This window comes from Heterocephalus glaber, unplaced genomic scaffold (assembly GCF_053883595.1).
Source record: "Heterocephalus glaber isolate CG9 unplaced genomic scaffold, H.glaber_assembly_v1.0 deba00001481, whole genome shotgun sequence".
NCBI lineage: Eukaryota > Metazoa > Chordata > Mammalia > Rodentia > Bathyergidae > Heterocephalus > Heterocephalus glaber.
In genome coordinates, this window is record NW_028258317.1 from 49,074,075 (window position 1) to 49,093,198 (window position 19,124).

General features: G+C 41.5%; 1 protein-coding gene and 1 long non-coding RNA gene across 22 annotated transcripts in view; one reads left to right on the forward strand and one right to left on the reverse strand.

The window, feature by feature from the left end:
• LOC147825942 (uncharacterized) overlaps nucleotides 1–18,850 on the forward strand; it is a 122,301-nt gene extending 103,451 nt beyond the window's left edge. For both annotated transcript variants that reach the window (XR_015440109.1, XR_015440108.1), the window contains one exon: nucleotides 1,264–18,850. This is a non-coding gene — a long non-coding RNA (uncharacterized LOC147825942). The remainder of the gene's footprint in view (nucleotides 1–1,263) is intronic.
• The window catches only part of Smarca2 (SWI/SNF related BAF chromatin remodeling complex subunit ATPase 2), a 226,474-nt gene that overhangs the window by 60,318 nt on the left and 147,032 nt on the right, over nucleotides 1–19,124 (reverse strand). For 10 of the 20 annotated variants that reach the window (XM_087184033.1, XM_087184034.1, XM_087184032.1 and 7 more), the window contains exons 28-29: nucleotides 16,075–16,292; nucleotides 8,153–8,206 (exon numbers count right to left, since the gene is read on the reverse strand). In XM_087184033.1, the coding sequence (XP_087040159.1) occupies nucleotides 8,153–8,206; nucleotides 16,075–16,292 (272 nt within the window). Of the gene's footprint in view, nucleotides 1–8,152; nucleotides 8,207–16,074; nucleotides 16,293–18,024; nucleotides 18,121–19,124 lie in introns of those variants that run through there. The other 10 variants (XM_087184038.1, XM_087184042.1, XM_087184044.1 and 7 more) reach the window with 3 other exon arrangements.

A 19,124-nucleotide genomic window follows, 5' to 3' on the forward strand; every position in this document is an offset into this window, starting at 1 on the left:
CTGCTACTGTGGGTCACTGTTTTATTTTTCTAATCCATATATGGGCTGTATGGATACTAAAATCAGGGCTAAAGACAAGAGGTGTAGGACTGCAGAACTCTAGAGAATTGGATTTTTAGATTATTGTGGCAAGGTGTTCCCTCACCCTTACAACTGGGCCTGCTCCACCTCCCTGTAGGCTGAGAAATGCATCTGTACTTGCAGAATGTACGCCACATAAAGACTAGCTCATGTACTATCACCTTCAGCATGGGGCCAGTTTCTGGCATATTTTTCTACCATCCTGAGTTTTACACACACCAACATTTTCCCTCTTTGAAAAAGGATATATGAAAGGCAATGAGAAGAATTTGTAGTTCCTAATTTTTCTATGAGTGACTTCTTGAACATTAGCATTCTTTATAACCTAGTATCGACCCAAAAGCCAGACCTTTTTGTAATCGTGGATTTAACATCTGACCCTTGGTGACATCTTCACTGTGTCATTTTCTACATTGCCAACAGATGGTGTCATTTTTCTATGGACAGATTACAAGCACATCTTTGCTTTATACACCTGTGACAGACATACTCTTTATTTCCACTCTGCGACTGGTGAAATACGGGACATGAACAAAGAGTGCGATAAAACTCAGAGCCTGGGGTGCAAAAGCAGACATGGTCTGCCCTCTCCTCAGTCAGGACACAGAAACCCTAAACCTTATTTGAAGACAAGTCCGGAGTTATTTGTGCTCATAAAGGGGAGAACTCAGTGTTGTGAGACTGGGCGTCAATGCCATAAAATGAGAAACAAATTTATTCTAAAAATAAAGCCTCACTGGCCTTGACGGTCTTAGCCACTTTCCTTTTGCTCTTCCAGAGGCCATGGACAAAAGGATAACACAGAAGCTCCTACGGAAGGTTTCTTCCCAGTATGTTGCTTCCACCGTCACTCAGCATCTCGGTCTGGCTGTCCCAGCCCTCCGGGACATATTCCCCCTTCTTACTGGTCACGGCAGTATCTCCTCTGTGGACCCTATGGACCATGACACAGCCTCCCTTTCTAACCCACCCCAGGCTTCCAGCCCTCACCATCTTTCATTCCAGGGCTGAAAGCTGCTTTGTTTTTGCCCTCTTCAAATACTTCATGAGCTATCCAGAACCAAGAACCCATTTGCTATAAAGAGAGAGGAAATTCTCCTAAATATTACTCTTAACTCACAATATGTCACTGCTCAGAACTTCATTCTTCCAAATATATTGTTTTCTCTCTCCTTCCTACAGAGTGCAAATGCTTTACATACAGTCAAATCCCCTCCTCACTTTGCCAGACCAATGGCTTGGATGGCAGCTCAACTGGGCAAAGCCTGGGGTGCTGGGCACCACGCAACTTTCATGAAACCTACAGAATGCACGGAGGCAGCAGAACCACTTGCTAGTGGATTGTAAGTAACTTGCTTTCCCCAAACACTACAGGTTAAAAAGATTAAAAAAGCAGCTTCAGAGCATTTTGAATTCTTGGGATTCCTTTCGCAAACTTGAGCTGGGCATACGGTTTTTAATGTACCTTTCAACTTTTTTTTCAGTGCCAGAATTTCTAAAGTACAGAACAATGAACTAATTGTACAATGGTCTGTAGCAGGTGATCTGATTTTGTTGAAATGCTTATTCTACCTCAAGGTATTTTCCACTATGTCATTTTGTACAATTTAAGGCCTAAGTATAAAGTGCTAAGTCAAAGCACACTGCTTCCCACAACAAAAGCAAGAATCTTTCCCTTAGTTTACAAGAAGGCTTAGATTTCAAATCCATTTTGTACAATTATCTATCTCAGACTAAGAAGTGTGACTCTGCTTAGACAAAGACAACCAGGCTGGGGAAAAGCTAGCCTACAGTACAAATTTAAATAACGGCAATGAACTTAAGAGTTGACAAGTACGAGTGGGCAAGCACCTTCCCTTCCTCGGTGGAGGTGAATGACAACGATATGGCCTTGATGTTACATGGATTCAGTGGAAGAGCTCTGCACAGCACTTACAAATGTTGGCTCACAAACCGGCATACATAATGTGCACCCACGCATGCGCATACAGGTACTTTCACACAGCGGAGATTTAATTTGTTATGCTTCATCTAGAAACCAATTTTTTCCCCATTACCTCCACAAGGCAAAAAGGCAGTATTTTCACATCTATCTTACTATGCCCCTAAAATGGAAACTGCATACATTATACATTATACACAAATATCAGTTTTACTACAGATTACATTTCAGGCATAGTCGCAGGCATGTTAAAAACTAGCTAGGTAAGAAACAATCCTTTAAAATATCGGCTGTTATATCTTTATGTGATTTTTCTAAGCAAGTCTAAAGCAAGAAGATTGATATTGGGTGAGGTGTTTTTTCCCTGTTTTATGTTTGTTTGTTTGTTTGTTTAACCAGCTAATTGGTTGACAACTCCGCATAGCTAGTCCTGAAACAGAGATCTTACATTAACTAATGAAGGTTAAAAAACTTGGCTATCTTACCTGTAAGAAAATGACATCATGATTTGGAATACTCACTATGGGTGGGAAGGATTTTTTTATTGGGAAATGATTAGAGTTCTAAAGGAATCACACATAGGAAATTATTTGGGAAGAAAACTTTAAAAACGAGGTCAGCCCTGCAGGGCGGTGGGTGGAAAGCTTGCTGGGCTTCCCGGGGTCAGGCTCCTGTCACGTTTAATACATGCTACTGAAAAACTGCCTCAGGACCACAGCTGTACCCCTGGTATCCAGAGGACCCCAGAAACCTGAGCCAGACGTGACAAAGATGTCACAAGCACCCTGTATGCACTGCTGAGCCCTCTCATCTCTCACTGAGTACTGACTGGAGATTCCTAACAAACTGGCTCCGACTTCCCAGGCTCCTGAAGCATCTAAGAAGCAACAGCAAAACACAGCAGGGTGAGAGTCGGTTTATTTTCAAGAGCGGAATTGAAAGTTGTTACAATCACCCTAACCTAAGGATCAAAAAAGACTGTAAACACATAATGCTCTTCAGTTATTAAGAAAAACAAAGTTGCATCAGACTGGTCCAAGGTAAAGGCCACCATTTTAGGGATGTAAAGGGCTTGCTGGGCTCAGGCAGAACAGCAGCAAGACTTTCCCCACATCCTGGATACAATCACACCCTGATAAACAATTTTACTTTTGTGATCTAGGCTGAAATGCAGATAAATATATATACCTGAAAATGTTTATTTGGATTATTTTAATTCAAAGCAGCTGAAATGTTTAACAGTCAGGGAAAGGACAAGTAATAGCATGCTAGAGATTGTACAGTCGTGCCTTTAAACAATGTAAGAAATGCTTGTTAGGGCATTATAAAAAAACTGAAGCACTCATAATATATAAAAATCGTAAGTGCAGTACAACTTCAAAGTTTTTAAATAGACATAAAGGACAAGAGGAAGCTGGGTGTGGTGGGGCATGCCTGTAATCCCACCATTCTGGGAGGCCAAGGCTGGAGGACTCCAAGTTTGAGACAGCCAGGAAGGCCCTGGGTTTAATCCCCAATATGTTAAAAAAAAAAAAAAAAAAAAAAAAAAAAAAAAACTTTAAAGGAAATACGCCAAAGCATAAACACTAATAATGTACTCTTATTCAACAAAAAGATTTATAATTGATGTTACTTAGGACTACAGTATCCATAAAGTAGGTCTTGGCATTTAATATAAGGCTACCTTCTTTGAAAACATACTCTAACTCAACCTCATTTTTCCCAGAGGAATGATATCGAAGGTTCACATGGCCAACTTTTATTTATTACATCATCACGTCAGTATGTTTCACCAACTGGAACCTTTTCACACTGCCAATAAAGCCAAATAGATAAAATAATTACATTAAATTCTTATCTAAGATATTGCAACATAGCAATCTATTGTACAAAGTTCCCAGATACTTCTTCAGGTTCTCTTGTTGCATTTACTACAATCACAGGTGCTCGCAAAAGGATTCAATTCAGAGACGTTTTTGTTTGTTAACAAGCATTTTGAGGAGACTTCTTTCAGTACTGTAGATTTACTACCAGGAAAAGTCACTTGACTTTCAGAAAATGGACTAAGAACATCTAGTTTCCCACCCCTTCTACCCTCACCTGACATTTCATAATACAGCTATGGGTGTGGCATTCTCACTGTCTCTTTCTAAACGGGATAGCTAAATGACCTCCTGCTTCTCTGGCTGGCCAGTTCCCCAGCTGTCACCACCTCATCTTGGAGACTTGCTCTGATCTCTTAAGTATGCCTTCCTGCCAAATGTGATGGCACATGCCTACTCTGTAAATCCTGGCTACTCAGGAGGCTGAGGCAGGAAGATCCCAAATTCGAGACCTGCCTAGGTAACTAAAAATAAAAGGGGGGATAGAGTGGGGTTGGGGATATAGCTCAGTCAGAAGGCCCTGGGTTCAATCCTCAGTACTGCAAGAAGAAAAAATAAATGATGCTTTTTTTTTCAATAAGTTAAGGATTGATCTTCTACTGAATATTCTGTCCTTTGATCTTATGCTGCACTGTCTCCATTCCTTAATGGTAACAATGCTTCAAAGCTTTTGTCTGAATTGTGACCAAACACAAAACAATTGCAGGCAAACAAAATCAAAAGCCTCTCCATCTGTGCGCAAGTCCCAAATGCTGCTTTGTTTAATGGGTAGGGTGTAGCAGGTACCACTACTGCTTTGCCTACAATGGCCATTTTAGCAAATTCTTAAGATACTACACGAGGTATGAACCCAAAGGAGTAAGACAGATTCTTCCCACATATCCAAATAAGCAGTGAATTTCATAGCAATCTATTTTTGATCAAAATGTTTATGGAGTGGTTTTGAAATCAGTTTGTGAGCCCTATAAGAAAACCTGTTCTGTTATTTCCGGTTGGGACTCCTTCCCCTCCCGGAGAGGCGTCATCTATGCAGGTGCTGGCCCTGAGCTTGAGAGGCAGAGACGCTGAGGAAAAGGGCTCCAGAGCCAGGCTTGCGTTGGGAGCCAGAGGGGCCTTTGTGTGCTTCAAAAAGCAGACGGCTGAAGTGTATTTGTGGGCTGCGCACCTGCTGCACGTGGGTGCATCCGGCTGAGCGCCATGAGTGTCAAGTCGCCAGGAGTCACAGCAGCCTGCTCCAGTAAACATTTAAAGCATCAGGATTTGTAATGAGGGCCACTGCGACCCACATCTCCTACACGTGATGTGCTTCACAGTCCATCAGCTTAATGCATGATCAGTGGTGCTCTTTGAAAAAGGGGTTCACTGGTCAAGTGAGTTTGGGAACCCTGGGTTAAACAAAATTAAACAGCTTTAGAGTAAGGCTCCCCAGAGTCTCTGATGGGCTTGGACTCTCCAGAGGGAGCCGAGAGCTGGTAATCGGAAGATCACACTCTGGGAGGCATCATCCCAGACAATGCACCAGGCTTTGACGTCTGGAGGCTGCTACTCTACAAGATCAACTGTCAGCTCTCTGCTGGGTCCACAGCATCTGATACAGAGAGTACTGGTGCCGTCACCTAGATCCAGATCTCCTAAAATGTATCCTCGTGGCCACACAGCTATTTCATGGCAATTTCTTTGTAATCTATTTAGAATGACTAAAGACAAAGGTGCTCGAGTGTGAGGACCATCCTAGCAGCCTCCGTCCCCATTTAAAAAAATACAGAATGTCTGGTGCCAAGAATCCTAAAAATACATTTGGTCTAAAAGAGCTTGTTGGTTGGTCCTAAAGGGGTGGTCAATGCTAACAACATAAAGACAACATCAAGGGCTGTTAATAGGCAGGGAGAGGACTCAGGTTTGCTGTGGTGCAGTGTGGAGGGGCTGGGTTACTACACACACACACACCCCACATCCCACACATGTAGACTTCCCTTCCATGTGCATTCACTCATCACCAGGGCAGAGAGCCAAGAGCTACCTCCTTCCTCCTCCTCTCACACCAAGTCAGTCCAAGTCCTGACATTCACACCTCCGAGGACATATTCTCTTGTCTTCCTCTCCACTGCCATTTCCTCCTAAAGGAAGCAGCCTCTACCCAAGACATCGCACGCTGCTCACTGCACCCTCTCCTCCAGAGCTCAGCTGTGTCTCCTTTCCGAAACAGTGTTCTTGACCGTCACTGCCACAGCAGATACTGCCCTGGAGTCAGGAGCCCCCAGTGCCTCCCAGGTGCTCACAGCACCCAGGTCTGCTCTGCTATCTCTGCAGCCTCACCGCTGCTGTCATCCTCTTCCTTTGCACCTGGGGCCTTTGTCACACTGGAAGGCATGGTCACTAGAGGGAGTCTGCTTTTCCACACTTCTTGGCTGACACACCCATGTAACTGAACACATTTGCCTCACCTCCTCACCATGATCTCCTTGGCCAATTCCTACCCACCCCTGCTCTATCCCTCTGCTTCACCAGGTGCATCTTATTCTGACTGATCCTTGCAATATTCATTTGTCTTATCTCTACCCAACTGGGATTTAAGGCATTCCATTTTCTTCATTTTTTCTATTTTCAATACTTACATAGAGACAGACACAGAAAGCACTCAGTACTTTTGAACACAAAGATTTTTTGGTAACTTCTTGGAAGGAAAGGTTAATTCATCAGAATGCAACCTGTAAGTGGATGTGACAGTAAGGGATGAGACAGGCTCCAAAGAGCCCTGAGGAAGCAAGCACCTAGCCTCTTGCTATGCCTTTGCAAATTGTAGTTGAAATGTGTATTTGGTAGAAATGCATTTGTCTAGGTCCTAACTATATATGGTTATGTTATCTACCCTCAAATAGCCCAGACATGACATCAGGGGCTTGCAATTCCCTTCAAAGTTATTAATCCACTTTTCATGGTCACATGATCGCTTTGATGGAAGAGGAAAGGGCGGGCAAGGGAAAAAGGAGGTCAGGCTGGTCCTTGTTCATAGGGATGGTTGGTTAGTGTGTGTCATGCTGGTTACACCACAGGCCTTGGTAAGGGTGAAAGAGCTGCCCAAGTTTACTGTTTAAACTGCCCAAACTTAAACAGCCATGGGTTAGTTGTTTGGACCCCCAAATTCAAATTCAGGCTGAGTTCCTTCTCACAGTGGTAAAAACAGAACACAATTCTTCATATTTCTTATGACACACTATGGTTTATGTTTCTGGTTTCTTGGATTAATCACTGTTTACTGAACAGCAACAAGAAATATAAAAACGTCTACCATGCTGCCCACCAATTTCATCTCTACATAGATGTGGGTAGGTACAAATAACCTCTGGTTTTTAACTCCTTATAAAAGGAATGTCACAATTGGTGATCAATATCTACCCCGATATCCAGGATACATCCTCAGTTCTTTTTTCTTCTGGCCCTAGATTAGATCTCACTCTGACTGGATCAAAAAGAATGGTGCAAAAGACATCACCGGGTCAGCTGACCAAATTGGAATATGGATGATCACAAGCACTGTATCAATATTTTTAAAATTACAGACGAATCAAAAGAGCAAAAGAAATGTTATTTTCTATATATAAGAAATAACTCTTAAGCCTCATATATCATACACATCCATCTTCCCCACTCAGCCACCACCATCTGATTCTCCTATCTCTAGGAGAAAAAGATTTCTGCTTCCCACCCAACTGAAGCGAAGGACAAAGTGCTTAGACAGACTGGCCTCAACTGTTTGACATCCTGCATGGGGGGGAAGCCCAGTGCACACAGAGCGGGCACTCAGCAAGTGTCTCTGAACACCACTTGCCATCAGCTCCACGATGTAGAACAGCATGAATGTGCACACTGCTTCATGTCGTGCAGATCAAGCTGCTACGCCAAAACAGAGTTCAGATGCCCGCGGAACACAGAGAAGCTGCGCTGCAAGGCAGCAGGGATCCACCTCCCAGGTGCTGCAGGTTGGGGGGTGGGGGTCCGCGTGGCTCCCACCACCTTTGTAAGATGAGTATTTACCGCATGGATGCTCCCAGATTAAAGCACAGCACAAGCAACTTCAAAGGCATTGCAGGTGGTTAAGAGCATCTGTGCCTGAATTCCCCCACGACAAGAAGGGGAAACTTGAGGGCGATGAGAGAAATTTGCTTCCCAAGGCCGATTCTATGAATCCATTCACGTATGGAGGGATACCTGTATTTAGAGACACGGGAACAAGACAGATCCTGACCTGTTTCCTTCTATTTCCAACTGAGAATTACTGGGCACCTTCTCCGCGTTACACCTGCGGTAGAGTAGAAAGAACACTAGAGTCAGAAGACCTGGGTCCTCCTCCCAGCCCAGCTCCTTCCTCCCAGGCTTGACCTGATAGAATCAGGGCTGTGAGTGATCCTCAGAAGACAGTCAGCCTGTCTGACTGGTCCCTCATTTGTAAAAGGTGGACACTTACCTTGGAGAGGAGGAGCTATGACTGTGAACTAGGATAAGGTGGCTTTGTTACAGCAGCCAGCACATGGAGAGTGTTCCTCATCAGTCAGTTTACTTTCTCAACTCCACCTAAGCAGTCAGCTCTGCTGCCCAGAACTCTACTGTTTTATTACAGATCACTGAATGAGTGCTCTTCAACTGGAAATGAAAATAAGCTTGGCTCTGCCAGGCCTCTAGGAGAACCTCTTCAGATGAGAACTTCTAAATACTGCAACACAGGTAACCCTTTGCATGGTGGCAGGGGAGCAACAGTAGGGTTGGACACATCTTGGAGAAACCCTCCATCTTATTTAGATCTTCCTCTAGGCAAAAACAGCCAACCTCAGCCCATCGAAAGGCAGCTGCCCCACTGTGCCTTAGAGCAGAGGCATTCAGAAAGGTACCAGCTTGAACTATAAATGAGAGGTATGAAAGTGTACGCAGTATTCCAAATACAGAGTTAGTTGCAATGCCTGGAATACATGGAAGAGCAGGGAGGGATGTGCTAGAAGATAAAGCTGGGAAGGCTGTTAGGTTCAGCACCTGGAAGACTTTTTCCTATGGCAAGAATTCGGATCATCATTGAGCAGGAAATGGGAAGCTACTGAAAGTTAAGTAACAGGCAGACATGATACCACCAAACCAAGGAGCAGCCTGGGGCGGGGCTAGTGGAGACCAGGCAGGAAGAGGAGTGAGCTTTGGAGAGACCTGTGTGGTAAGGAGACTTTGAGTACCTGTCAGAAATAGGGAAGAGGACAAGGAAAACTTTTGTTGTTTCACACTTGAGACCTCAGACTGATGACAGTGTTGACCAAAGGGATGCAGAAGTCAAAGCAGAACATGTCATCTCAGAACGTGTAATAGTGAAGCAAGAGGAACCTGGGCATGACAAGTACCACCATAGGCATTTTACAGAATCTGCTCAACTTGGAGAAAGGAAAGGTTCTACAATCTGAGACTAATAGACATTACAACTCAATAGGAATGCCAGGTCCTGAACAAAAGAGATGTTAACAGAATAATTTCAAATCATTCTGAAAAGAATGTGAGGAATCTGACTGACTTGGGTAAAAAAGCAGAAATAATAACAACAAAGTGCTAAATAATGGCATCCTTAGTTTTACAAAGGTGTGTGTTACTATAAATCTAATTTAATTAATTGTAGTTCCAGGGCTTGAACCTAGGGCTTTCATACTGAGCTACATTCCCAGACTTTTGTATTTTTCATTTGGAGGCAGGATCTTGCTAACTTGCCCAGGCGGAACCCAAACGCATGATCCTCTTGCCTCAGCCTGCTGAGTAGCTGGAATCACAGGCCTGCACCACTATGCCTGGTTTATCAGTCTGATTTTAGAAAGACAGTTTGAATACTGGTTTCAATGGTCCACTGAATGAAGCCTCATAATGATAATCAATGTGGAAAGTTTTTTACATAGGAAATAACCTCAATGCACTTCAAGTTCTTTTGAGAGGAAACGCTGGAATAAGGCAACAAGTTTTTAATAAGACCCAGTTCTTCTGACAAATGGATTGATTATATGGGGGCCTTCAAAAATAGTGGCTAAGCCTTGTTCTAAATAAGGGAAATGCTACAAATTATTTTCCAGTGTGTATAGGAATTAAACAAGTATAATTTAGTAGAATTAGGTTTATGGAATACCAAATCCTTCAAAAGGTAAAGTAATGAAATGTTGGCTCCACTTTCTCAGGCAAAAGTCTTTATGATGACCTAATTTTTTTTTTTAACCAGAAGTGACCATAACCACCAGACACTCACTGTATCATCATGTAATGGGGCTTACTTGACCACACCTTCCCTGAATTTCTCATCCAGCTGCCCCTTTAGTACTCAGTAGAAGAACTCTGTCCTCCACTGCATAGGGAGCAGGCAGGACTACGCCACCTGTAGTTCTGACCCATGGCTGGGTTCAGCTGTACAATGCTGGAAATAACAGGTGGGAAGTATTTCCAGGATGAAAGAACAGTTTTCCCTGATGCAAAGACAGCTAAATTCAGAACAAGCTGGGGCTTACCACTGCCATTCCCAGTGATACCGTCAGGCTTATTAAAATCAGAGGTAGGAAGAACACAGGCCCAGCTAGGGCAAGAGTAGGGCTTGACAGGGAGAGGGAGGCAGGAGCCACCTGGCTGCCATCTCCATCGCCCCACTGTTCGCCAGCACTGCACCCGCTCATCCATCGGACAGTTAGGCAGGCTCTCCTGCCTCTGCTACCGCTTCACAGCATCCATCCCTCTTCAGAGCTGGACCTGACATCCACATCCTGTGCAAGCAGCAGGGCTGGTCCTCCTGGAAGGTGCCAGCAAATAGAGCATCAACAACAACCAACAGTGAGGAGGTGAGGACACTCAGTTCCTATTCTGTTTCCAGATTCTTCAGGAATGAGAACAACGCTCAGATTTGGAAAGCGTGGCACAATAATGCAAAAGAAAAGATCCTGATAGGAGCGTTGATAAAAAACAAAAGAACATATTAAGGTGCTTCAGATGAGTCCAAGTGTCCAGTTGTAAACCAATTACATCCTGAAAGTGTATGACTGCTAATAATGTGCAGGAAATCACAGAACAGAAACAAACCAAAAGACTAGAGATAAGCAAATGTCCCAATTTCAAAATGAAAGAGGAACCCTGAGACTTGTATGCTTGATTTTGACCCCTGGTAAAAATTTAGAAGAAATTATTCAGATGCCATGGGGCTATTAAGAAAAGATAAATAACACCATTAAGTACCAGCAGGAGGTCTCTTAGAAAAAGCCATGGCATGCTAACCTCATTTCACTTTTTCAGCAGGGTTTCTAGGTTGATAGATTGGAGAGGCTACAAACACCGTGTATCTTAGTTTTAGCCTTTCTTGATAACCTTGAGAAAGGATAGATAAATGTGGGTGACGTGATATCGGGACCACATGAGTTCATGACAGTTAATCAACTGTAAGGGAGACTGGTTAATATATTCGTGCCAACCTACATGTTTTCCAGGGGCAAGTCACAGAGCCCTGTCCTTTATCCTGCACAAGTTTCTCAAAAGCAGCTTATCTCAAATCCTTTCATGACAAAAACTTAGGACAAGAAAACACGATGTTTTAAAGAATATAAAAATTGAGAGTTACATCAATAGGCAAGAGTGATAGAACTAAAAGCAGTAAGGTGGGACTATACAGGCAGAAATACAAAATCAGTAGATAAAGTTTCAAAATAATGCCAAGTTCACAGCTAATCTGGGCAGTTTTCATTTGAGAAAAGACCTATGTGTGTTTTGAGGGGGAAGGGATATCACAGGGTCAGTGTAAATTAACTCAAGGTTGCTGGAAAAAGTAAACACTTCTGTTATGTTAACAGGATTTTGGTGTCCAGAATAAGTGTAGTAGTTACTTTTCTCTTTGCTGAGACAAAATACCCTACACTCAAAGGAGGACAGGTTTATTTAGCTCACAGTTTGTAGAGGTTTCAGTCTGTAGTCAGCTGAGTCCAAGGCAGAGTGGCATAGTTCACGGCAGGCAAAAGGTAGCAGCAAAGCAACAAGGGTCGACCACAACTCTTCCTATCCCTTATATCTTATCCAGACTACTTAGGGCAGGCAGCACTCACACCCTTAATCCTAGTGCCCTTGAGCCTAGCATTGCACCATGAATCAATCCCAGTGTCACACATTCTAGATCCAGCCACCTCTGAAAAAGCCCTACCTATGACTGTAGAAGGCTTTGGGGGGACATGTAGACCCAAGCCATAACAATAAGGTAATTACCCTTAGCAGGAAGAGTACCTTTATGGTCCAAGGTGCCATGTTTCAAATGGGACCTGAGGAAAGCAGAATGTTTCTAAGAGGGTGAACCAGCAGGGCAGTCTAAGTGAGGGGTTTCCACCTGAAGAGGAAAGTCTTGTGCTGGATATACTTTTTCTTGGAATGAGACTGGATTCATTCTCTGAAGGTTCAAGAGGAACAAACAGCTAGAAGTCAGAGGGCTGGGTCCACTTAACTGCAGGAAATAACTACAGTGCTTGGAGCTGCCCCTTAGCGTCCTAAAACAGTGAGCTAAAGCTGGAGTGCCCGTGTGGAGGCTGGGTGACCGTCAGAGGTGGTGGTGACACAGCTAGGTCTGGGAAGGTGGAAGCAGGTAGAATCCCTTTCAGACTTAACAATGCCTGGGAACATCTCTCTTTTATCCTATCAGCTGTAAGCCATGCTTCCTGTAGGTTTGCAGTAGCTCCATTAGTCCATATTCTTCACCATCTTATTTCACATTGCACCCCAGGGCACTTTACAAGGGTACAGATGCAAATTAGGCGAACCCCTTTTCAAAGAAATAGAGTCTTGGGTTAAATATTATTAGAACTACATAAGACTTTTAAGAGCCTTATAAATAAGCAAAAACAAAGCATGTTAATAAGTCAAAACAGCTTCTAGTCCTACTTGGTGTAAGATTTTCTATCTGGGGAAAGAAACTGATAGGAAACAGTAGCAGACCAGCAACTTCCTCTGATAACAATCCATTTATGAATCACAGAAATTTACTGGTTCTCTGAGGTCATACTTTTAAAAATACCCTCCTTTTAAAAAAATAAATGAGGCTTGGTACTGAATACAAAGCAATAAACAGACACTTAAATTACATTAGGTCTTTATAAAAATATCTAGATACATCTGTTCCCAACTATCTCGTGAGAGCTAATTAATTCTTCCTATATATTTATTAAATAGAGACAGCAGTTCTTATTTAATACACTGCTAATCCACATGACAGTTAGAGCCCTCACACTGGACAGAAGGGATGGGAAGGAGATTAATATAGGTGCTATTTCTTTTCCAGGCAGGTTGAGTTACTATAATAGTAACTGACTTTAATGATGCAAAAATCTTAAAACAGTGAGATGTACATTTCCCAGTACATTTTTCTAAAATGAACCAAAAATATGACACTGTATCTAATTAAGGAGCTACTAATTTGAGTGCCTCCTACTTGAGAACCAAGTTTGGTAAGAGAAATACAAAATATAAATAGATTAAGTACTTTTTTCTAGAGAATTACTAACATGAAATATACATGAAACATGCAGAGGTGGAAAATTCAGTACATACTCTCTGAAAGTGGGAGCTAACACACTGGGTCTTAGGAGGATACTTTGGTAAAGAAAAAGTAAACAAAAGCAGGAAAAGGGAGGAAAAAGCCCAAATATCCACATGCTAAAATATTTAAATATCCTTTACCTACAGTACAACTTAAGACATGTTCCCTAATCAATCCCAGTGAAACAGCGTTTCCTGTTAATGGAAACAAAACTATGGAAACCACTATCAGTGAGGACATCTTTTTTCACAGTGCTCAGAGGTCCCTTCACCTTTCTACCTAACTACAAGAGTCTGAAAAGCTAATTAATAATTAAACTGTTCTAAGGGCCTGGATTATGTGAACTCGTCGACTACTACAACTTCAGAGGCAGGTGCAGTTATTATTCCATTGTGTAGATGCGGAAACTGAGGCTCGGGGAAGTTAAGTCAATTACTCAGCCGTCCCACAGCAAACAAATGCCAGAGCCAGGATTCAAATGCAGTTACAACAAGAGCTTATGCCCTAAGCTAAAGGGCTGGGCTTTGCTGAAGCTTAAGAGAATGGGTTCTAGGAAAGGCCTCATCCTATAACCTCCTACACCAGGAAGTCCCAAACTGGAAAAGCTATGGAGCAAGCTGGTAGTACAGTGAGTGAGTTGGGAGAAGTCTGCTGACAGAGGGCAGCTGCAGTAATGAGAGTGTGATGGAGAGGTAGCAACTGAGACCATGGTGCCCCACATAAAGAAGGCAGGACACTGGTAAGCAGAGCGCCACCAGATTTGTTAAGTTTTTCAAAAAAGTGCGTGTGTGTGGAAAATGTAAAAACTGTATTTGCTTTAAAAATGTATGTGCTCCCAAAACCCCATAATAAATAAAACAATCTGTCAATCTGTTGGCAACATGTGGTAGACGCTGGCCTCCATTACGTCATCAAAGGAAGACACAGCCAACACTCTAGAATCCAACGCACAGTTTTTAAATCTCCAAGGACCTTCTCTGCCTCTCTCAGTGTTACAACTACCCAGGACTCACTCAGCAAGCAAATAAAATGTTTGTCAAATACCAGGGCACATCTAGTCAGAGAAACAAATGTTATGCTCTCCTGAGACAACAGCAGAAAAGCTCCAGGTATGTGCACAGCGATACTCTCTACTAGGTAATATTTTCCTTTACACTAGGGGATAAGAAAATCAGGTGTAATAATCCAAGCTTCCTATCTATGGGAGATCTCCAAGTAGAGATTCGGGTAAACAGAAACTTGACAGAGAGTGTTCCAGATGCTTGGTTTGCACAAGGAAGTTTTGGGGATCGCTCTGGGAAGAGAATGGACTTATGATCAAGCTTTCCCTCCTGGCTGTCATCCTCCCTCCTTGTCAATGTACAAGGGATCTGAACTCACTATAAAGGGGCTGTCCTTGGTGGCCACTTCAGAATCCTGAAAGAGAATGCACTTAGAAAAAAACAAAAAAGGAAAGGAAAATGCTAAAAATAGTAAACATGGAACTTAAGGAACCTGGTGGGTAAAGAGGGGTTAGAAATTCTGCCCTTTCACAAGTGTCACCCATCCCCCAGGCCCTTTAACCTTTCTGAAAGCTCCTTCGAGATAAGAGAAGCTTAATGAAAGTTCCTGGTGGAAAGTTCTTTGCTTTCTCTGCTACCAAACCTCAATAACAAGTTCTCCCCCCGTGCCCCGTATAATACATGCACCAAAGCCACATGAAAAATTAAAATCACAATTTATTTGTGTTGAATATATCGAGGTCACAAAGCAGTACTATTATGTCAAAAAATACTAGTAACTAAAAACTGAATACTACTGTGAAATTTAGAGAACTAAAATGTGTTTGGTTTCCTATATTTTCAAATAAAAACATTCTCACATGACTACCAATTCCAAACCAAATCAGTTAACCAGAATGTAGCCTAACTCATTCATCTTCTGTAGAGGACTGGCTGACACTCCAAAATGCATTTGTTTTGGTTTTCAGATAAGTGTTCATTGTTTAAGATGGTCTGAGAAACGTCCAACACAGCCCTTTCACCGTTCACATCCCAAAGTTCCATGAGAAAGAGGTGAATTTACTGAAATATCACTTGACTATGCAGAATTAGGGAGACAGCTCAAACAAGTGCTCAGAAGCCCATGAGTCAGAAGGAGAGAAGGAACTCTGTATTTCCGCGGAATCATATTTGGTTTTAAAGAAAACCTTAACATGAAATATTTACTTTAAATCCACGAGGAGCCTTCTTTCTCTAATAACTCAAACTCAGCAAACAATTTCATTCTACCATCTTAACCCCTTTTCACATCAATGATAGTATCGTAGAGGTCCTGCAGGGTCCTTTCCCAGTTTAGAGTTGTTTTTTTTTTTTTAAAAAAACTGTCAAACTCATTTCCAACTATCTTAAATAATTACACAGTGAGCCATCATATGAAATAGCAATAGTGACCATTTGACATAGTACAGGCAACTGACACCTTTGGAGAGAAATCCATAAAACACAAAAAAGAACCTTAAAGGCCAAGGGTACAGCTTAATAAATGTGGCCCTTCAGGTGGCGGCACCCACGGTCTTGGGTGAACAGTGAACAGGAAGGATGGTGAAGGGGCGTGACACTCACCTATCCTTGTAGTTGATCACAGTATCGATGATGGCGTTCATCTGTTTTGTCAGTTTGGGGGGATTTGGTGACAGTTTCTCAGCTGGAGGGCGGCCTCTCCTCTTCTTAGCTTTTTCTACATCTTCCTTCGCAGGATCTTTATCCACATTTCTTCGTCTTTTTCTCTTCTTAAGCCGTACTTCCTCTTCCATTTCTTCCAAATTGCCGTCTTCAATGGCCTGTTAGTGGAGAACAAAGGGAAAAATTGGAGGCAGGAAAATCACCGAGACAAATACGTATAGCCTGAATAATTAGAATAAAATCTAACGAAAAAGTAAAAATAAAAGTTAATAATAATCAAGGAAGAAGAAAAAGAAACACCACCATATTGGAAAAATGCATCTTTAACACACATCTGTTTCATAGGCAAAATATGGTGAAGGCCTAAGACACCCATGGTGAAGGATGATGAATATTAAAACATCTATACATTCAAGTGCTTGAAGATAACTGAATTTAAATGAAATTTTTGCTCCATATAATAAAAACCCTAATTCTTTCATGACTGTAAGGAGGGAAAAGGTAAATAAAAAATGAAATAGGGGTAAAGAAAAAAAAATTCCCCTAAGAATAAGTCCAAACAATCAGACAAGCTTTGACCTTTTCTTCTTTAAGGTTTAACATCAATTTATTCATGAATCACAACACAAATCAAAATCCCATCCAGATTTTATTCTAAGGTAGCAATTAATAAACAAGGAAGCCGGCAAGTACAAAGCCACATTCCTTGATAAATGCACTTAAATTATCCGATAAAGAACACACACACTCACAAACAACAAACACTTTTTCCAATTACCTGCAAACGCTTGCTTTAAACCACAGCCAGCAGCACTAATGCAGAGAGATAATAAAATAGCTATAAAAACAACCAGGTATAAAAGAAACCTGTTCGTAAAGGACTAAAAGATCCATGTGACAGACCCACAAGTTTAAACTTTTTTTCCCCTGCTAAGTCTCAAAACTTAAGAAGAAAAATAAAAGGGGAAAAATGCAGACAAAAAAACAAAAAAGCACAGATAAAAGAAAATGTGACCACTGAAAAGAAATTTTCTTAAAAAGAATCTTTAAATTACATTTTTAAATTGCTTTCTCACACAAAATAACTGATGTTGTTATTTGTTCCTCCTGCCTCTCAATATTGCCTCCAGTATGCAAATGCTAATCAATCCTTTCTCGTAGCTGAAAGAGCTCTAATCATAAGGCAATTACCTTCATTTCTCCACAGCACCAAACATGGCTAATATTTATGATCATGTGAGTATAACAATCAATATAAAGAGTGATTACAGCTCAGACATAATTTCTTTCACTTATGTACAATGCCTCCTGAAAAAGAAAGGTTTTGTGAAAAAAAAACCTGGTACAGAACACAAAACAACCCGGCATGGTAAAAATGCCAGTGGGATTTAAAAAAAATGTTTCTTATGCATCTCCAATGTGCAAATCCATAGAAGCAACATGCACACAGACAGCACCCTAAGGGACAGCCTGTGCCTAGGCCTTAATCATCAAAAGACAATTTCCATCACGATCCTACAGTGTTCAGCAAACCACTATGAAGGAGGCGATATCTGATGAGTTATGAGGAAAAAGAAAAAAAAAAAAAGCTTCACATTATTGCGTTAATATTCATTTGCCTAAAAGCAGGACACCCACTATACAGCTAAACACACTGCAGCTAAGCGAAGATTAAGAAAAGGAAATTGTCCTGCATATCTTGGAGGCTGAACATGCTAATAATAAATACAGCATGCAAGGCTGTCAACAGTTAATGGTACTGTTCTCCTCAAGCACCCAGTTGCACACAGAAATACGGAGAACACCGGCTTTTGATGTGTTACACACCTACACATGCCTGGGATGTAGTTCTACTGACTCTTCAAGACGGCAACGAAAAAGGATATTTACCTTACCACTATCAGCAGGCCGGCTATCGGAAATCACAGTTAGTGGGGATAAAATTAACAAGCCAGCAAAGCAGCGAGCTGCTAGTCTCTTCATCAGCTGATCAGGAAAAAAAAGAGAGCTGGGAAAGGCTATGTTTTCATATACAAGTAATTTTATTTTACTGAAAATTTACTACTGAAAGGATTGTGGATACTCAAATCTGCTGTTTCATTCTACCTACTACAAGGCCCAAAGCCTCCCTCCTTCAGCCTGTTTTAATATTGACAACTACTTATCATATTTTCCCCCTATTATTCCAGGCAGCAGAATGAGAGATTTTAGCTCAGGTGGTTTCTGAGTCTTGCTTGCATTTTTAACAACTAAGCCAATAAGAAAACAAATTAATATTCAAATTTATTTTTAAAAATTAAAACAGGTATGTTTCTTTTTAAATGTTCTACCTCATTTTAGTGCTTTTTAAAAATATGCTGCATGATTTTGGAGCACCCTAAAATGAATTTTAAAATAGAAGATAATTTTTTCCCCATTAGATGCATGTAAGTAAAAACAATGTGCATTTTCTCAGGTTCAAATATTTTAACACACTATGTTGTTATTCTTAACAAAAAATCTCGAACAACTGTGACACTTCACTTTCAGTTTCAAGCTGTAAATTTTTCATTGTTTTTCTTTCCAGTGGAATAAATGAAGAGGGGTAAGTTGTGAATATCTCTACTCTAACCCCCTTGAGCTCTGGAAAAAAAGAGGGGGGAGGACAAAACATAAACTTGTGATATTTGGACTTTTAAATCTCTAAATCTGTGAGCAGCTAAGAAACGAAAATAAACTGCAAACAGAACTAGTGAAACAATTTTTATTACAATTGCTAATTCGTGCAGATTCTTACTAAATTTAGGTTCTGGAATTACAAGGAAACACCAAAAGTACTGACCATTATTCCCCCTAAATTAAAGGTTTTATGCAGGAATGCAGAGAGCTACAAAACATCTTCCCTCCCTTCCCAAAGACCCCAAACACATCCATATGCAGTGCTTTTAGGTTCTGTGATTTCTAAGGGTCTTTTTCTAATAGAAATCAATGCACTACACATTTCCCAATGC